Source organism: Jaculus jaculus, chromosome 6 (genome assembly GCF_020740685.1).
Source record: "Jaculus jaculus isolate mJacJac1 chromosome 6, mJacJac1.mat.Y.cur, whole genome shotgun sequence".
Classification (NCBI taxonomy): domain Eukaryota; kingdom Metazoa; phylum Chordata; class Mammalia; order Rodentia; family Dipodidae; genus Jaculus; species Jaculus jaculus.
In genome coordinates, this window is record NC_059107.1 from 4,043,242 (window position 1) to 4,063,082 (window position 19,841).

The following is a 19,841-nucleotide window of genomic DNA, read 5'->3' on the forward strand; positions in this document are numbered from 1 at the left end:
TAAAAAAAATAAAAAACAAAACAAATAAACAACAACAATGAAAAAAACCTAAGGCCGGACATGGGGCATGGTGGTATACCCTTTAATCCCAGCACTTGGGCCACTCTGAAACTACATAGTGAATTCCAGGTCAGCCTGAGGTAGACAGACCCTACCTCAAAAAAACAAACAAACAAAAAAAAACCACAACACAATAAAAAAACCCAAAACAAAACATAAGAACCTCTTGATAATTTAAACACAAACCAACTGGGCTTTGACATTGCTGCTTCTAGAGACTGAAGTGCTGCCTGAGGCAGCAAGAAATCCAGATTCTTCCTTTACAGAGAGCAGGATAGTGTACTTTAAAAAATTAACATATTTATTTGAAAGAGAAAGAGAGACACACAGAGAAAGAAGTTGGGGTGGGGGAGGCCAGGTGTGGTGACCTTTAATCTCAGCATTTGGGAGGCAGAGGTAGAAGGATTGCTGTAAAATGGAAGCCACCCTGAGACTACATAGTGAATTCCAGGTCAGCCTGGGCTAGAGTGAAACCCTAATTCCAAAAACAAAACAAACAAAGAAACAAAAGACAGAGAGAGAGAGAGAGAGAGAGAGAGAGAGAGAGAGAGAGAGAGAGAAAAGAAAAAGAGAGAAAGGGCATGCCAGGGCTTCCAGCTGCAGCAAATGAACTCCAGATGCATGGGCAACCTTGTGCATCTGACTAACGTGGGTCCTGGGGAATCAAACTTGGGTTCTGTGGCTTTACAGGCAAATGCCTTAGCCACTAAACCATTCCTCCAATCCCATGTATATACTTTTTTGGGGGGTGGTTTTTGAGGTAGGGTCTCACTCTAGCCCAGGCTGACCTAGAATTAACTATGTACCCTCAGGGTGGCCTCGAAATCACAGCAGTCCTTCCATCTCTGCCTCCCAAGTGCTAGGAGTAAAGGCATGCACCACCACACCTGACTCCCTTTTCTTCCTTATTTTTAAAGTTATTTGAAAGAGAGACAGGGAGAGAGAAAGAGGCAGATAGAGAACAGTGTGCCAGGGCCTCCCGCCATAGCAAACAACTCTCTATACACACACCATCTTGTGTATCTGGCTTACATGGGTCCTGGGGAGTGGAATCTGGGTCCTTTGGCTTTATAGGCAAGGGACTTAACCACTAAGCTATCTCTCCAACTCTTTTTTTTTTTTTTTTTTAATTTTTTGAGGTAGGGTCTCACTTTAGCCCAGGCTGACCTGGAATTCACTATGGAGTCTCAGGTTGGTCTTGAACTCAGAGATCTTCCTACCTCTACCTCCCAACTGCTAGGATTAAAGGCATGAGCTACCATGCCCGTCTAAGTCCAACTCCTTCTTTTGGTTCTTTTTTTTGGGGGGGGTAGTTTCTAGGTAGGGTATTGCTCTGCCCAAGCTGACCTGGAATTTGCTACATAGTCTCAGGGTGGCCTTGAACTCATAGTGCTCCTCCTACCCCTGCCTTCCGAGTGCTAGGATTAAAGGCGTGCACCACCATGGCTGGTGTCCTTTTTTGTTCTTTTGAAGTAGGGTCTCGTTGTAGCCCAGGCTGACCTGGAATTCACTATGTAGTCCCAGGCCAGCCTCGAACTCACAGCGATCCTTCTACCTCTGCCTCCTCTCACAAGTTCTGGCATTAAAGGTGTGCGCTACCATGCCCAGCAATATTATTAACTTATTTGCAAGAAGAAAAAGAGAGAGAGGTGGGGGGAAGGGAGGAAGGAAATATGAATGGGCAGGCCAGAGCCTCTAGCTACTACAAATGAACTCCAGACACATGCACCTCTTTTGTATTTGGTTTTATGTGGGGTACTAGAGACTTGAACTCTGGTCATTAGGCTCTGCAAGCAAGTGCCTTAACAGCTGAGCCATCTATCCAGCCCTATTTATTTTTTTGGTTTCCTGTGGTAGGGTTATCATGCTAGCTCAGGCTGACCTGGAATTCACTATGTAATCTTAGGGTAGTCTTGAACTCCCAGGGTGGTGATCCTCCTACCTCTACCTTCTGAGTGTTAAAGGCGTGTGCCACCATGCCTGTCAAGCCCTATTTTTTAAAAAAATATTTGAAAGATTTTATATATATATGGAGAGAAGGAGAGAAAATATGAATATGGCACAGCAGGGCCTCTAGCCCTGCAAACAAACTCAGGATGCAAGTTCCACTTTGTACATCTGGCTTTATGTGGATAGTGGAGAATTGAACCCAGGTGGTTATGCTTTGCAGGCAAGCTCCTTAACTGAGAATCATCTCTATTTTTTTTTTCTTTTTTGAGGTAGGGTTTCCCTCTAGCCCAGGATGACCTGGAATTCACAATGTAATCTCACGGTGGCCTTGAACTCATGGTGATCCTCCTACCTCAGCCTTCCGAGTGCTGGGATTAAAGTCGTGCGCCACCGCGCCCGACTAAACTTCCTGTTTTTCAACAGTCCAGGCGCAACTACTGTAACCCTGAGCTCTTCAGAGCAATCCGCCATGTCTTATAGGATATACTGTAGTCTTCGCTAACTCTCTTGCTGCCTTTTCCAACTTCAACACCGGCTTTTTGTTTTCTGGGACAACTTCCTACTCTCCACTATCCTGTGCATGTATCTATCCTCCAGATGAGGACGACACACGTTTTCTAGGTTTGAGGCTTAGACATTATTGGGGAATCCAATCCAAGGCTTCCCCACTCTGCAGAGAACACTGTTAACTCTGCAATCCCCTGCTCTGCCAGCTGAAAATGCTGGGTAAAGACGCTTGAAATTCATTAGGTTAACCTGAGCAAGATACTGCAGCGTAAATTAAGGCGTGGAGGCACACATCTGTCGTCCCAACACTCGGGATGCGGAGGCTCCAGAATCAAGTTTTCAAGGTCATCGCTCACTGCACAGCCAACTTCAGGTCACCTGCGAATGGGTCGGGGAAGATAACCACGTAAATTTGCCGCTAGTCCGAGAGGTCACCTTCCAGACTAGGCAGCGTCTTATTTTCTTTTTAGAGCATTTTGTTGAATTATACCCTTGAAACAGAGAGACAATGGGTGCGCTAGGGCCTCCAGCAAACCAACTCCAGACCCACGGGACACTTGTGCATACGGCTTTACGTGGGTCCTGCGGCTCCGCGGGCAAGGGCCTTCGCCGCGGAGCCACCTCTCCTGACCCTGGGCAGCGTTTCCTCCGCGCTCCTAGCATCTGGGTCGGAAAGGCCTACGCCCGGCTGGGGCTCACGTGACCGAAGGCCGCCAGTGGGTTCACTACCAGGCTGGAGGGAAGGGCCGGGTGCGGCTCCGGAGTCCATCCTTCCCTGGCGTTTAAGGAGGGCGCTGCGTTTCACACCGCCGCGCTGCAACGAGGGCTAGCTCGCACGCGCCTACCCAGCAGAACGTTAGGGAGCCACAGCCCGCCCCGCGGCCGTCTACGGCCGGACGCCAGGTCGCCCTTCCTCCGGGCGCGCTGCGGCCAAGGAGCGTCCAGCGCGCAGGCCCAGCTCGCCAGCTTCCTGCGCCCGGGCGTGACGTCACGGGGGCGGGGCCTCTGGAGGAAAGGTCTCGGAGCCGCGCTCTCGCGAGAACCTCCGCAATTCTCGCGCTGCGGCTCCACTCCCGTCGCCACGAGATCTTTCGAGATCTTCTCCGCCCCCGCTACCGGCGCCTTCTGTGCGGCCGCTGAGCCGGAGCCGGCCTGAGCAGCGCCCTCGGCTCGCCGTCCTCCTTCCAAGGACCCGGGCGTGCGTGCGTCCGTCGGTCCGTCCGCCCGCCCGCCCGCCCGCCCGCCTTCACCTCGCGTCCCGCACGCCCTTCCCGGAGCCTCGGTTCTCCCCCGCGCACGCGGCCCTCCCGCTCCCCGCGCGCCAACCCCGCCGGGGTCCGTGTCCATTCTGGGCGGCCGGACCCGGGCCCGAGCCCGAGCAAGGAGCCGTCGCCATGTCGGTGGTGGGCATCGACCTGGGCTTTCAGAGCTGCTACGTCGCTGTGGCCCGAGCCGGCGGCATCGAGACGATCGCTAACGAGTACAGCGACCGCTGCACGCCGTAAGTGTGCGGGCCGGGCGCGCGGGGCCGGCCGGTCACCCAGGCTGACCCCTGTTCTGAAGTGGGTCCGCGAAGGCTCGGACCCGGGCCTTCGGAGGGGATGGGCAGGGAAGGCAGGCCCGGGACTGCAGGATGGGCCGAGGTTTTTTTCCCCTTAATCTAATTAAATTTTAATTTCTTGTGCATGGGACTGAGATTGGGATTTGGGCTTTGCCGACGTTGCTTGAGCCCAATTCTGAGGTCGGATCTCTGCACCCAGCAGGCGGGTCGTTGAATTCCACTTGAGCTGGTTCGGGCCCCGGTCGGGCGGCGAGGTGGGAAGCGGTCCGAGCCCCACGTGAGTGGGGGCGGGGCGGCGCCGGCCCCTCGGAAGCCCGGGTGAGCCTCGCGAGCTCAGGATGGAGTGGCCGGCCCGTCGAGATTAGGGTGGCGAGGATAGCTCATCGAATGGATTTCGTAAAATCTGTGGCTCCCTCCGTTGCAGCTCTCTACGCTGATGGTCTCGGGATGTGTTCGGTCATTCTCTGCTCACCTAACCTTAATACGGTTACTCTTTTTACGCTTATGCATTCCAACTGGGTGTTGGCCACAATTGTTAATTGTTAATGCATGACTCAAGGGCTCACTCTTGACTGCTAGAACCTTCACTGAGTGATGCGACTAATAGACAAAGCCCCCCAAAAGATGACTCATCCAGATCTTTCCTTGGTTAGAGTATGTCTACCAGGTAGCATACATTTTTTTTTTAAGTTCCCAAGTGCAAGGGTTACAGGTGTGTTAACCATATTAGGCATGCAGGTAACTTCATTTTTTTTCAAGGTAGGGGCTCCTTCTGGTCGCAGGCTGGTCTCGAACTTGGTGATCCTTCTAACTCTGCCTCCAAAACATCACCATGCCCAGCTTAAAACCTTTTAAGAAAGACTGTTACATCCAGCCAGGTTCACAGTGTTCAAGGCTCTCAGACCTGCGTGTCACCCTTTTCACCTCGAATTTTTATCGCATTTATGTAGCAGAGTTTTGGGCAAACTGGGTTGTTTGCTGTACTCCCATAAACTACTTGGAAAACTCATTACTTTTGTCAAGCTTGTCTCACCCTTTCTAGGCCTCATTTTCACCTGAAATCATCCCAGTGTCTCCAGGTTACAGCGGTCTTTTGTCCAAGTTTGCTTATTTTTATTTATTTAATTTTTTTTGGTTTTTCGAGGTAGGGTTTCACTGTAGCTCAGGCTGACCTGGAATTCACTATGTAGTCTCAGGATGGGCTTGAACCTCACAGCGATCCTCCTACCTCTGCCTCCTGAGTGCTGGGATTTTTTTAGTAAATATGTATTTATTTGCAAGGAGAGTGTTGATGACAGAATGAGAATGGGTGTGCCAGGGCCTGCAGCGGCGCACACAGGTTCCAGATACGTGTACCACTTTGTGCATTTGGCTTTATGTGGTTACTGGGGAATTGAACCCAGGTTGTTAGTCTTTGCAGGCAAGTGCCTTAACCATACTTTTTAAGTTTTATTTACAGAGAGAGAGAGAAAGAATGGGCGTGCCACTGCAAATGAACATGCATCATCATGTGTATCTGGTTTCCGTGGGTTCTGGGGAGTTGAACCTGGGTCCTTAGGCTTCACAGGCGAGTGATTTAACTGCTAAGGCATCTCTCCAGCCCAACCACAAGTTTTCTTAACAGTGTTACTGAGAGTATAGTCCACCCACTAGACATGGACAGTTTGATGATGTATTCCTACTTGGCCTTTGTTGTAGTCAGGTTCACATTGCTGGTAGGAATCGCCCAAGGAAGAGCAGCTCGTGGGAAAAAGAGGTTTATTTTTATTTTGGCTTACAGGCTCGAGGGAGAAGCTAAGTTTATGGGGGATGCCTGAATGTCTCCCTGGGGGTGTTAATTCCCAAATCTCCATCAGCTAAGGAACCTAGCATTCAGAACACCTAAGTTTATGGGGGATGCCTGAATGAAACCACTGTAGCCTTGAACCCTTGTTCCTCCTTCCCTCGACCTCCCTTTTGCTGGGATTACAGGCCTGCAATACCAAGGTGAGTTTTGCAGGGCTAGGGCGTGGACCCTGGGCCTCATGCACTCTGCTCAGATAGTGTACTCACAAAACACCATCAGCCTTAGAGCATTTTTATTGCCTTTCACTACCAAACTTTATTTCCTATTACTCATAATCTTAAACTGAATTCTAACTTATATTTTCACAGAAGTCGATAGATTGTTAATTTCTTATTTTTGATATTTCTGTCTCCAAAGACTGCTGGCTTTTTTCTGTAAAGATCATCTTTCCAAGGGATTAAAAAGGCTAGAATTGGGCTGGAGAGATGGCTTAGCGGTTGATCGCTTGCCTGTGAAGCCTAAGGACCCCGGTTCGAGTCTCTATTCACCAGGACCCACGTTAGCCAGACGCACAAGGGGCCACACGCACCTGGAGTTTGTTTTGCAGTGGCTGGACGCCCTGGCGTGCCCATTCTCTCTATCTGCCTCTCTTTTTGTCACTCTCAAATAAGTAAGTAAAAATGAACAAATTAAAACAAAAAGGCTAGAATAGAAGAGCTGGATGTGGTGGCACACACCTTCAATTCCAGCACTCAGGAGGCAGAGGCTCGCCTGAGTTCAAGGCCAACCTGAGACTGCATAGTGAATTCCAGGTTAGCCTGGGCTAGAGTGAGACCCTACCTCGAAAAACAAACAAAAGGCTAGAATAGGGCTGGGAAGATAGCTCACTTGCAAAGCCTGCTAACCTGGATTTAATTCCCCAGTACCCATGTAAATCCAGATGTGCAGAGTGGTACATGGACCTGGAATTCCTCTGCAGTGGCAAGAGGCCCTGATGTCCTGATGTGTCCATTCTTTCTGCTTCTGGGTTTCTGCTCACAAATCAATAAGTTAAAAAAAAATCTTTTTTAGCCTGGCGTGGTGGTGCACACCTTTAATCCCAGCATTTGGGAGGCAGAGGTAGGAGGATTGCCGTGAGTTTGAGGCCACCCTGAGACTCCATAGTGAATTCCAGGTCAGCCTGGGCTAGAGTGAGACCCTACCTGAAAAAACCAAAAAAAAAAAAAAAAAAAAAAAAAATTTTTTTTTTTTTTAAGGGTCTCACTCTATCTAGCCCAGGCTAACCTGGAATTGACTATGGAGTTTCAGGGTGGCCTCCAGAACTCACAGTGATCCTCTTAACTCTGCCTTCCAAGTGCTGAGATTAGAGGCATGTTTCAGCACACTTGGCATAAAAATTTTTAAAAAGACTGGAATAGTTACGCATGCTGCTTCTCACCTGTCTGGAATTGGATTTACTTTAGCTCTGAAGTGAACTCCTAGGATTGAGAAGTATTTCTAGCCTTTTAGCTTATTTTACCCTCCTGCTTTTCTTCACACAGCAGCTGCAACAGTTTTTCCATCAGTACCATTGTTTCAAGCTGAGAGTTTTCAGTTAAAGTTGTCTTAAAAACTAACAGGTAGCTAGATACTCCATGTAATTGTGATAAGAAAAGTACCATGTAAGGATTTTATTGTTTTTATATCTATTTCTTGTTCATTCAAGTAATTTTTTTTTTTTTTTTTTTTTTTTGGAGGTAGGGTCTCACTCTAGTCCAGGCTGACCTGGAATTCACTATGTAGTCTCAGGGTGGTCTTGAACTCATGGCAATTCTCCTACCTCTGCCTTTTGAGTGCTGGCGTATGCTACAATGCCTGGCAAAGGGTCTTTAAAAAATAGTTATTTGGCTGGAGAGATGGCTTAGCGTTAAGGCACTTGCCTGCAAAGCCAAAGGACCTAGGTTTGATTCCCCAGGACCCACATAAGCCAGATGCACAAGATGATGCATGTGTCTGGAGTTTGTTAACAGTGGCTTGATGCCCTGGCATGCTCGTCCTCTCTCTCCTTTTCTCTCTTTTTAACTTTGTCTCACTCAAATAAATAAATAAAAATAAAATAGTAAAAATATATTTATTTGCAAGCAGAGAGAAATAGAAGAGAGAGAATGGGCGAACCAGGGCCTCCAGCTGCTGCAAATGAATTCCAAATGCATGTGCCACTGTGCATCTGGCTTTATTTGGGTCCTGGGGAAATCAAATCATTAGGTGTCGAGGGTAAGTGCCTTAACTGCTGAAGCATCCCCCCACCATTTTATTTGCAAGCAGATAGAGAATGGTTATGCCAGGGCCCCTAGCCACTGCCAGTGGACGCCAGGTGTGTGTGCCACTTTGTGCATGTGTCTTTACGTGGGTACTGGAGGGAGAATCAAACTCAGGTGGTTAGGCTCTGAAGGCAAGTACCTTAACTGCTGAGCCATCTCACCATCCTTAAAAGGTTATCTAAAATAAAACGACTGGGGTTTGGAGATGTAGCTCAGCTTCTAGAGTGCTTGCTTTGTATGCAGGAATCCCTGAGTTTGAACCTCAGTATAGCATAACAGGTCTGGGGCTGGAGAAATGGCTTAGTGGTTAAGGTGCTTTCCTGGAAAGCAAAGGACCATGGTTTGATTCCCCAGGACCAAGGTAAGCCAGCTGTACCAAGGTGGCACATGGATCTGGAGGTTGTTTGCAGTGATTGGAGGCACTGTCATGCTCTGTCATGCTCATATTCTTTATCTCTCTTAAATAAATAAGTACCATCCTCAGCTTCTTAGTTGGGTAAAGGTCAGCTTGGGAAACATAAGACCCTGTCCCAAAAGAAATCAAACGTGTACCAAGGTATACATATTTATAGGGTTGCCAAACAGCTAACTTGGGCATACCTTCCAAAATGAACAATTTTTACTTATGAAAATTATGTATGAAAATCGGTTTTAAGGGCCGGTCCTGGTGGTTCATGCCTTTAATCCTAGGACTCGGGAGGTAGAGGTAAGAGGATTACCATGAGTTTGAGGCCACCCTGAGACTACATCGTCTGCCTGAGCTACAGTGAGACTACTTCGAAAAACAAAAACAACAAACAGAACAACCAAAAGAATCAGTTTAAGGGTTGGAAAGATGGTTGAGTGGCTAAAGGTGCTCGCTTGCAGTCTTGTGGCCTGGGTCAATTCCCCAGTACCTGTGTAAAAAAAGCCAGATGTACAAAGTGGTGCGTGCATCTGGAGTTTCACCAGGAGGCCCTGGAAGCCCATATTCCCTCGTTTTCAAGTAATAAAAAAATTGTTTAAGTTATCTTTTTTTTTTTTTTTTTTTGTTTTGTTTTTCGGGGTAGGGTCTCACTCTAGCCCAGACTGACCTGGAATTCACTATATAGTCTCAGGCTGGCCTCGAACTCACAGAGATCCTCCTATTTCTGCCTCCAGAGTGCTGGAATTAAAGGCATGCGTTGCCATGCTCAGCTTTTAATTATCATTTTCATGGATGTGAGAGAAAATGGTCCTGGAAATTTGAAGGTGCTTGAGCACAAGCGAACCATGTAGCTTCTGGTTAGCTGTAGTGAGAAAAATTCCACTTTGAATGGGCACTACTTTTGAGCGCTAGAGCAGTGAGGGTTAATCCAAGACACACCTCAGTCTGCAGTTCTTCATGTGTCTCATTGAAGAGGTTGGTTGTGAGAATAGTTTTGAATAAATGGAGACATACCAGGATGGGTGCTGGGGAGATGGCAGTGGTTCATTGTGCTTGTTTTCCAAAGCATGCTGGCCCTGAGTTCAGTTCCTGAGGGTGCATGTAATGTCAGAAGCACAGAATGATGACCTGCATTTGGATTTTATTTGCAGTGGCTGGAGGCTCTGCTGTTCACATATAGTCTCTTTTGCAAAGCAATAAATACAAATATTAATAGGAAGTGCCATCCAGGTGTGGGGCTTCATGCACTTTTAATCCTAGCATTTGGGAGCTTGAGTCTGGGGGGTTAAATCACTGAGTTAGAGGCTAGCCTGGGCTAGAGTGAGACCCTGCCTCAAAAAAAGATGCTAGGTTGGGATGTAGCTGAGCTAGTAAAGGGCTTGCCTAGCATGCAGGAAGCCTTGGATTTGATCCCCAGCAACACATGAACTAGGTGTGGTAGTGCACCTTGTAATTGGATTTTTTTTTTTCTTTGTTGAGGTGGGGTCTCACTCTAGCCCAGGCTGATCTGGAATTCACTATGTAGTCTCAGGGTGCCTTGGACTCTGGAATCCTCCTACCTCTGCCTCCCAAGTTCTTGGATTAAAGGTGCGTGCCAACACACCCAGCTGGGGTGTCTTAAATGTTAAGATAGAGTCACCTTGTGCAGCCCTAGTTGCCTTAGAACTTTTGAACTTGCCCTGGTCTTGTGTCTACTTCAGTGCTGAGATTAGTGGTGTGGGCCATCATGCCCACCTAAAGTTTCTTGACAGGTTTTTTCATGGTTTAATGAAGTCATTTGTTTGCTAAAGCAATAGCAATGAGAACACTGTTGTGAAAGTCAAATTGTTTTTCTTTTTTTGTCTTTTTGTTCTTTTGAAGGTCTTACTCTAGCCGTGGCTGACCTGGAATTCACTATGTAGTCTCAGGCTGGCCTTGAACTCATGGCAGTCCTCCTACTTCTGCCTCCTTAGGCTGGCTCTTTTCTTTTTTCTTTGAGGTAGGGTCTCATTCTAGCGTGGGCTGACCTGGAATTCACTGTGTCATGTCAGGATGGCCTCGAACTCACGGTAATCCTCCTGCCTTTGCCCTCACTCCCCCACCAAGTGCTGGGATTAAAGGTGTGTAGCACTATGCCCTACTGATTTATTTATTTTTAAATTTATTTGCAAGCAGAGAGAGGGAAAGGAGAGAGAATGGGCATGAACTCGAGATGCCTGTGCTTGTGCATCTGGCTTATGTGGGTCCTGGGGAATTGAACCTGGGTCCTTTGGCTTCTCAGGCAAATGCCTTAACTGCTAAGCCATCTCTCCAGCTCTGAATTTTGGTGTTTGAGGGTAGGGTTTTGCTGTAGCCCAGGTTGACCTGGAATTCACTTTGTAGTCTCCTGCTGGAGAGATGGCTTAGTGGTTAAGGTACTATGTAATCTCAGGGTGACCTTGAACTCACAGTGATCCTCCTACCTCTGGCTCCTCAGTGCTGGGATTAAAGGTGGCATGCACCACCATTCCTGGCAATTAATTTTATTTATTTTAGAAAGAGGCAAATAGAGAATGACCCTGCCAGGGGCTGTAGCCCTTGTAAACTCCAGATAGATGGGCCACCTTGTGCATCTGGCTTTACATAGATATTGGGGAATTGAACCTGGGTTCTTAGGCTTTGCAAGGAAGTGTCCTTAACTACTGAGCCATTCCCCAACCCAGACTTAAAACTGCTCTAATGTTCGGAGACTGCATTAGTGGGTGTGATGTGGAAATAGGGCAAACAGTAGAATACATGCGAAGGGAGAAACAGGGTAATCTGAGGGAAGTTGCGAATTTAACTGGGTCTGGATGACAGTGAAAAGGCACATTATTTATGTTATTTGGGGTAGGATAATCCTGATTTGGAATCCCAGAATTTAATATTTTCAAGTTGTATATTGACTTGATTTGAATGGATTCTTCATCTTTTAAGTTGGCTTGGTAATCATCTCTTGCCCAGAGTGTTTGGGGCTGTCATTGGGAGTGCGCTTGGCACACTGTTGGCATATGACAGCTTTGTGATGAGACCCATGGATGCCAGCGCTTGACCTGCATGGATGCGAGAGGCTTGTGGGTGTTTTTTTTTTTAATTTTTATTAGCATTTTCCATGAATATAAAAAATATCCCGTGTTAATTCCCTCCCTACCCCCCCCCCCCCACACTTTCCCCTTTGAAATTCCATTCTCCATCATATTACCTCCCCATCAAAATCATTGTACTTACATATATACAATATCAACCTATTAAGTACCCTCCTCCCTTCCTTTCTCTTCTGTGGGTGTTTTTTTTTTAAAAGTATTTATTTGTTTTTATTTAGGCAGGGTCTCCCTCTAGCCCAGAATCACTGTGCAGTCCCAGACTGTCCTTGAAGTCATAGTCATCCATGTCTGCCTCAAGGGTGCTGGGGCCAGGCGCCCCCACGCCTGGCTGAAAGAGGGTTCTTGACACAGATTGGGTAGGATAGGGTGCAGGCTGTGTGCACATGATGGAAGTTCCTGGTAAGTGGGAAGTAGTAGGTGCGTTTTCTTTAAGTGCCCCCACCGCAGTAGACAAAGCCTAGTGTAAGTATGAAGAGGTTGAAGCAGTCTTGAGAGGTGAGAATGAAGTTTCTTGGCAGTGTGAGTCCTTGTACTCTAGGTCTAGAGGAAATAACTCTGCTCAGTGCAGCAGGGCAGGAACTGTTCAGTCTGTTAGACTGCATTTGTATTGAAGTTGAATTGCTTTAAAATACTTAATAATGTCTGGCACTAGAATACATTATTTTGTACTGGGATTTTGAACATGAGTCTTAAGTAATTAGGGTGGTAGAGCTTGTCTTGTCTACGTCTAGTAGCAGGTGATTATCACTTTAGACATGTGTTCTAGCTTTCAAATAGTTCTTAATTATTTGTGAGATAGAGCAGGAGAAAGAGAATGGGCGTGCCAGGGTCTGTAGCCATTGCAAGCAAACTCCAAATGCATGTGCACCTAGTGTATCTGGCTTTATGTGGGTACTGAGAAATTGAAACTGGGTTTTTGGGCTCTGTTGGCAAGTGCTTTAACCGCTAGGCCATCTCTCCAGCCCTGCCCCAGCTTTTAAATGACAGGACTTACCCAAGGCAGCCCATTTCTGTTGATTTTGACTCAATAGAAATGTCAAAATAATAGACATTGTGCACTGTTAAAAATAATTTTGGGTCTTGGGAGATGGCTCAGCTGTTAAAGGCACTTACTTGAAAAGCCTGCTGGCATAGGTTCAGTTCTCCATGCCCACCTGCTGCCAGATTCACCTGTAGTGCGTGCGTCTGGAGTCTGTAGCTATGAGAGGCCTTCTTTCTCACTGCTTGGAAACAAACAACACGCATTAAAAACATACGGCTTTAGCTACCAACCATGTTTTTGGATATTAATTTTGAAGTAAAATTTTGGTTCTCAGATGTCTCTTTTATCTTTCAGGGCTTGTATTTCTTTTGGTCCTAAGAATCGTTCTATTGGAGCAGCTGCGAAAAGCCAGGTAGAGTTTCTCCCCCTTTAATGACTTTTTATTCCTCTGACGTGACTTTGTGGTTCAGTACTTGATTCTGTTTATGTGCATCCAAGTGGGAAGCAGGTAGATTTACAACAACAGTAGGCAGCAGTGGAATGTCTGAGACAAACTGCTACTGTGTATTTTTACTCGGCTTTTACTTATTTGTTGTTATTTTGAGGTAGAGTCTCACTCTAGCCCAGGCTCACTATGTAGTCTCAGGGAGTTCGATCATCCTACCTCTGCCTCCCAAGTGCTGGGATTAAAGGTGTGTGCCACCATGCCTGGCAAGATTTTCTTTTTCAAAATTTTTATTAACAACGTCCATGATTATAATTTTAATACCCTCCCTCCCCCAAGATTTTCTTTGTGGAGACAGTCTTGCTATGAAGTCTAGACTCCCCTAGAACTCTTGTGTAGCTCAGGCTGGCCTTGAACTCAGGATTATATGTGTGTATGTTACCCTTGGCTGCCCAGGATTGTTTCATCTTTGATAGGCCTTTCGTCGTAATCACAGTAAAGGTTACTGTTAAATCCCTCAAGAAAGGGAATAAGTCTCTAGGGGCATAATAAACTAGGAATTGGACATATTTGCTGGTTTCTGGGTAACCAGGGACCACAGTAGCAAAACCCCCAAGAATTAGGTCATTACTAGTGTCTGAGGTCTCTATAAAATTAAACAGTTCCATGTTTGACTTTGTTACATTCAGTCTGTAGCACCAATTTGAGTGAATAACTTTCTGGAACAAGCAGGGTCTAAAGCATGAGCCTAAGAAAATGGTGATTGGCCAGTTGTTGTTTTAGGTGTTTTATTGTCTTACTTGTACAATGTACAAATGTAGGAAGCAGTCGCTAGCAAATTTAGGGCTATCTTCCAGCATCTTTCCTCCTGAAATTCCAGTGAATTCTTTCCCTAGCTCTCCTTTCCCCATTGAGATCTGTCAGTTCTGTCATTTCGGTAGTTTCTGTTCGGCAGCTTGCTCAAGCCGCACCTGACTGTGGAGGCCACTCTGTTTGTTTCACAGGAAGACTGCTTTGTGTGCCTTTGGCCTGGCAGAGGAGTTGGGAGTGCAGCAGAGCGCTTAATGCCAGAGAGGCTTCTTCATGCTGGGAGTTTTTTATTTTTTGATTTTTTTGAGATAGAGGCTCACTCTAGCCCAGGCTGACCTGGAATTCACTCTGTAGTCTCAGGGTGCCCTCGAACTCACGGTGATCCTCATACTTCTGCTTCCCAAGTGCTGGGATTAAAGGCATGAGCCACCCTGACTGGCGTTTTAGTTTTTGAGGGAGAGTCTTGCTCTATATAACCCAGGCTGCCCTGGAATTGACTATGTAATATCAGAGTGGCCTTGGAACTCACAGTGGTCCTCCTACCTCTGCTTCCCAAGTGCTGAGATTAAAGGCATGCACCACCATGCTGGGCTTCATTCTGGATTTTTTTTTTTTTGTTTGTTTTTAGAGGTAAGGTCTCACTTTAATCCAGGCTAATCTGAAATGCACTATGTGGACTCAGGCTGCCTCGAACTCACGGTGATCTCTTACCTCTGCCTCCCAAGTGCTGGGTTTATAAAAGGCCGGCTTGGAATTTTTAATATCTTTTTTTTTTAATTGACAGCTTTCTTAACTATAGACAATAAACCATGGTAATTACCTCCCCTCCTGTTTTCCCCTCCCCAACTCCACTTTGCATCATATCCTCTCTACCTCTCAATTAGTCTCTTTATTTTAATTTAAATTTTACTTATTAATTAGAGGGAGGAAGGAAGGGAGGGAGGAGGCATGCCAGGGCCTCTAGCCACTGCAAATGAACTATAGGTGCATGTGCCACCATGTGCATCTGGCTTCGTGGGACCTAGAGAACCTGGGTCCTTAGGGCTTCAACAGGCTTGTGCCTTAACCGCCTAGCAACCTCTCCAGCCCTATCTCTTTTATTTTGATGTCATCATCTTTTCCTCCTAGTTTAGGAATGGTTTTTTTTTTTTTTTTTTTTTGAGGTAGAGTCCCACTGTAGCCCAGGCTGACCTGGAATTCACTATGTGGTCTGAGAGTGGTCTTGAACTTACATTGATTTAATTCTGCCTCCTGAGTACATACTGGGACTAAAGGCATGTGCCACCATGCCTGGTTAGAAACAAACAAACAAAAAAATGACCTTAGTTTAGGAAAGAAAAAGATCTAGCTCTATTTTTAGCCACTGCAAGTACAAGCCCCATGTTCAATTCAGTCCTTTAGCCTAACCTCCCAACTTCTAGGATTACTGGTATGAACCTCTGTGTTGACTCCAGGAAGGAAATGTTATGACGTTATGTCTATGTTAATTAATCTGAGCCTTTTGAAAATATGTTAATGGTAGTTTTCCATCCTGACACTTTGTCTTAGGTAATCTCCAATGCAAAGAACACAGTTCAAGGATTTAAAAGGTTCCATGGGCGAGCATTCTCTGATCCATTTGTGGAGGCAGAAAAATCTAGTCTTGCGTATGATATTGTGCAATTGCCTACTGGACTAACAGGTATAAAGGTAAGATTCTCAAGATAGTATCTTACGATTACAAGGCAGTATTTTATCAATTCAGTGTATTCTGATACAAGTTGTCATGAAAATGTTTAAGAATGATGTTTGTTGGTTAAGACCAACTTTTTTTTATTTTTGAGACAGGGTCTCACTGTAGCCCAGGCTGACCTCTAATTCACTATGTAGTCTCAGGGTAGCCTTGAACTCACAGTGATTCTTCTATCTCTGCCTCCCAAGTGCTGGGATTAAAAAAGGTTTGCACCACCACACCTGGCTAAGACCAACCTTTTTTGAATGATCTGGGTTGTTTGGAAGCCAATGCATTGGAGCCTCCTTTTAAAAATATTTGTATTTATATATTTATATTTTTACTTGAGAGAGAGAATATGAGTGCACCAGGACTTCTAGCCACTTCCAATGCACTCCAGACACATACGCCAGCCACCATGTTCATTTGGCTTATGTGGGCACTAGGAATTGAACCTGGGTTCATAGGCTTGGCAGGCAAGTGCCTCAACCACTAAGCTATTTCCAGCAGAAAACTGCCTCTTTTAAGAAAGTTCCTGTTGCTCACAGACAGTTTTCTAGGGTGTCTGTCTTTCTAGGGTGACCTTAGGGGTGACTTGTGGAAGAAAGGGCAGGCAAAGAGCACTCAATGGCCGTGATCCTGGGGTAGGACTTAGGTTGGAAAGAAATGTGTTCTGGGGAAGAGTCAGTTGTCTTTGAGAAACTAGAGTAGTCTCTGTGAAGCAATAGTGAAGTGATCACACGGAACTGGCAAAAGGCTGGGAGGTGGGTAGAGTAGATCTCTCTCCTGCCCAGGGGGGAAGTATGAAGAATCCATTGTTGAGCTTTTAGGCAAATGAGTTTAAGATTAGGTATTAGATTTTTCCTTTTTTTTGAGACAAATTTTTCTGTAGCCCAGCCTAGCCTTGAATTGATTCCATCCAGCCTTTTGCTGTTGGAATTACAGTCATATCTCACTACGCAACTAGATTTGGTATTTGAGATACCCCAGTTGGAGAAATAATAGTTTCAAAGCCAACTGATGGGGCTGGGCATACAGCTTAGTAGTAGACCATTTGCCTGGCCCCCACTGAGGTCCTGGCTTAATCCCAAGTGCTGAAAAACAAAAGTAAACCAACTATTGATGGTGAGAAGTGTGAGAACAAGGAATTTCTACCAGTGTATGCTAGAATTAGGAATGCAAAATTTGTTAACTAAAGAATTATGAGGGCTGGAGAAGTGGCTTAGTGATTAAGACACTTGCCTGCAAAGCTAAAGGACCCAGGTTTGATTCCCCAGGACCCACATAAGCCAGATGCACAAGATGGCCCACACATCTGGAGTTCGTTTGCAGTGGCTTGATACACTGGCACACCTATTCTCTCTCTGCCCCTTTCCCTCCCTCCCTCTAATAAATGAATAAAAATAAAGTATATTGTAAAAACAAAGAATTATGACCATGTTCATTTAACATACATGCGGCTGTAATCTTAACATAGTTTGGATGACAGCCAGGAATCCAGCTGGAGTGCCAAGCAAGAAAGGGGAAGTTGGGACTGCTTAGAGTTAAGACATCACTGGGTTTAGCAGTTGAGCCAAGCATTTCAGGAAGTCAAGAGAGAGAGGTAAGGAAGAAGGTGCAGTGGGGTTTACCAACAGACCCAGTAAGAGGGGGTTATCACCTTGATTACCATTGTATAAGGTGAGAAATTGTTAGCTTTTAAACCACATTCAATTGGCATACGATTATACTCCAGCGAGAAGCCGAATGGAGTCAGCAGCTCCAAGAAGAGAATTTACCCGCTGGTGGTGGTAGCTGGGGATGTGCAAGGCGTGAGGGAAATACTTAAAAATTTAGCTTGCTACACTTAACAAAGTTGTAAACTTTTATCCATGGTAGGGTTTCATTGCATTTTTTTTTAAAGCATTTAATATAATTTATTTATTTTTGGTTTTTCAAGGTAGGGTCTTGTTCTAGCCCAGGCTAATCTGGAGTTCACTATGTAGTCTGAAGGTGGCCTCAAACTCAGGGTGATCCTCCTCCCTCTGCCTCCTGAGGTCTGGGGTTAAAGGGGTGCGCCACCGTGCCTGGCTTAGCATTTTATTTGTGTGTGTGTGTGGGGGGGGGTGGCAAATGAACTCCAGATCCTTGTGTTGCCTTGTGCATCTAGCCCTCATTTTTTTTTTTTCGTTACTGATGGTCATGAATATTACAGACAAAATGAGGTCATAGGAAAATAGTTACCACCACCAGCCCTTTAAGGCGGGCAGTGTGGGTAAGAACAAGCTGGACCCGCTGGCTGCATGGCCTTATCAGGTCTGGTTGTCTTACATTGCTCACGGTTGAGTTTCATGTTTGGTAAGCATTTAAAAAAACTAAAAGTGACCTTTGGGCTAATAATGCTTGCAAAATAGCTTTCAACTGGTGATATGAAGCACTGTTTTGTTTTAGGCTGTTAGGACATGAAGAATTGGGCGTAAGACTGGGTCCTTTTTTCCTCTGACAGGTTACATACATGGAAGAAGAGCGGGACTTCACCACTGAGCAAGTGACTGCCATGCTTTTGTCCAAACTGAAGGAGACAGCCGAGAGTGTTCTTAAGAAGCCTGTTGTGGACTGTGTTGTGTCGGTGAGTTTGGTCCCTGAATGGTTTTAGGGACGTGGCTCAAGAAGCAGAGAAGGAGAAGCTGTTGGTTGCTAGTAAAATGTCTCAGGTTGTAATGGTTCTTTAGAACTGGCATAGTGGTTGTCATGTCTTGCTACGTGAGCCAGGCTGCCCTGGAACTCGCAGTCTTCCTGCCGTGTCTCCGGAGTGCTAGGACTGCCAGCGTGCTGTGCCTCACCTGACTGCGAGGAGGACCAGGATCACTCCCCCCCCCCCCCCCCCCCGCACGCGCACGCGCACGCGCACGCGCACGCACACGCGCACCGAGGACCGACTCCGGCGTGCTTTCCCACTGAGCGAGTCCCAACCTGATGTTCATGTATTTAAAACATCCTTGCTTGCCTTTTTCTTAGTTTTCCTACACTAGTCCACCCACTTATTTCAATACTGTTTTTCCAGACTCATCTTAAATCCCACTTTCCCTAGATGTTTTTCAGTACCCTGTATTAGTGCCTCGGATACGGTAACCACTTACTTGAGTTAGCAGAATGCCATCCGATATAAAAGACTACCTCTTTTTCCACTTCTGATCGCTGTCTCATCCAAGCCCTAAGAGGCGGAAAAGAGGTGATCTTAACCTTAATCTTAACCGTGTTGAGATGGGAGCCTGGCTACTCACAGCTCTGCGCGTGTAGCAAGCTGTTGAAGTGGCAAGTCTTACGTGGCTGCGCCCTCAGTGCCCCTTTCTGCTGTTTTTTGTACTTTAGTTTTGTGGCCATTTTGTCTTAATGTTGGTGCTTTGATGGCAAAGCAGACACTGTTGGGTGAGTTTGTTTTATGTACATTCCTTGGTTATCTCATTAAGTTTATACTTGTTAGAAGGCATGTCTGACATTCTGGGGATCCCAGAATCTTGCCTGAATCTCCTGAGTGCTGGGATTATAGGTGCCAGCACCATGACCAGCCTCTACTCTGAATTAAGCTGGAATAAATTTTCTATAAAATGGTGGGATGCTTGAGTTGTAAAAGATTGGCATTTTAAGTCCTGTTTGAAAGTCCTTATCACTCTACTGAGTGTTGCGATTTGGGACGATCTGCACCCTGGCTGAGAAGCCTAGCCCTGGACGGTCTGGGCGGAGTCAGCACAGGGAAAGGCACGTGCTGGCTGCAACTTGTGAGAGTCCTGTGCTCCTGGTACTTCTGCCCTTAGCCTGACGCGTGCTAGTGCGCAGGCGCTGTCTTCCCCCGGACAACTGCGCCCAGGTTCAGGAGTGCAGGCTTTCAGAACAGCAGGTAGTCAGTCTGAACTTCTTGTTTGTATAAACACGGTAGGAATACTTAGCCACTTCAATGTAGAAAAACATCCTTATTGATTTAGAGAATTGTTTAATTTTAAACTCTTTTAAATTTACAATTTTAAATGTCTTATTTTTTTTTAATTTTTTAAAATTTGTATTAGCATTTTCCATGATTATAAAAAATATCCCATGGTAATTCCCTCCCCCACTTTCCCATTTGAAATTCCATTCTCCATCATATTACTTCCCCATGAAATATCTTATTTTTAAATGCTTTTTAAAATTTTTATTTGAGAGTGGGAAAGCACATGCTGGAGCAGTGCCAGGGCCTCCAGCCATA

General features: G+C 46.0%; 1 protein-coding gene across 1 annotated transcript in view; it reads left to right on the top strand.

Annotated features, from left to right (window-relative positions):
• The first annotated feature begins 3,843 nt into the window (after positions 1-3,843).
• Positions 3,844-19,841, top strand: part of Hspa4 (heat shock protein family A (Hsp70) member 4) — a 50,209-nt gene continuing 34,211 nt past the window's right edge. Inside the window, exons 1-4 of the mRNA XM_045152025.1 lie at positions 3,844-4,018; positions 13,008-13,065; positions 15,457-15,597; positions 18,105-18,227. Coding sequence (XP_045007960.1) covers positions 3,912-4,018; positions 13,008-13,065; positions 15,457-15,597; positions 18,105-18,227 — 429 coding nt within the window. The 5' untranslated portion in view covers positions 3,844-3,911. The remainder of the gene's footprint in view (positions 4,019-13,007; positions 13,066-15,456; positions 15,598-18,104; positions 18,228-19,841) is intronic.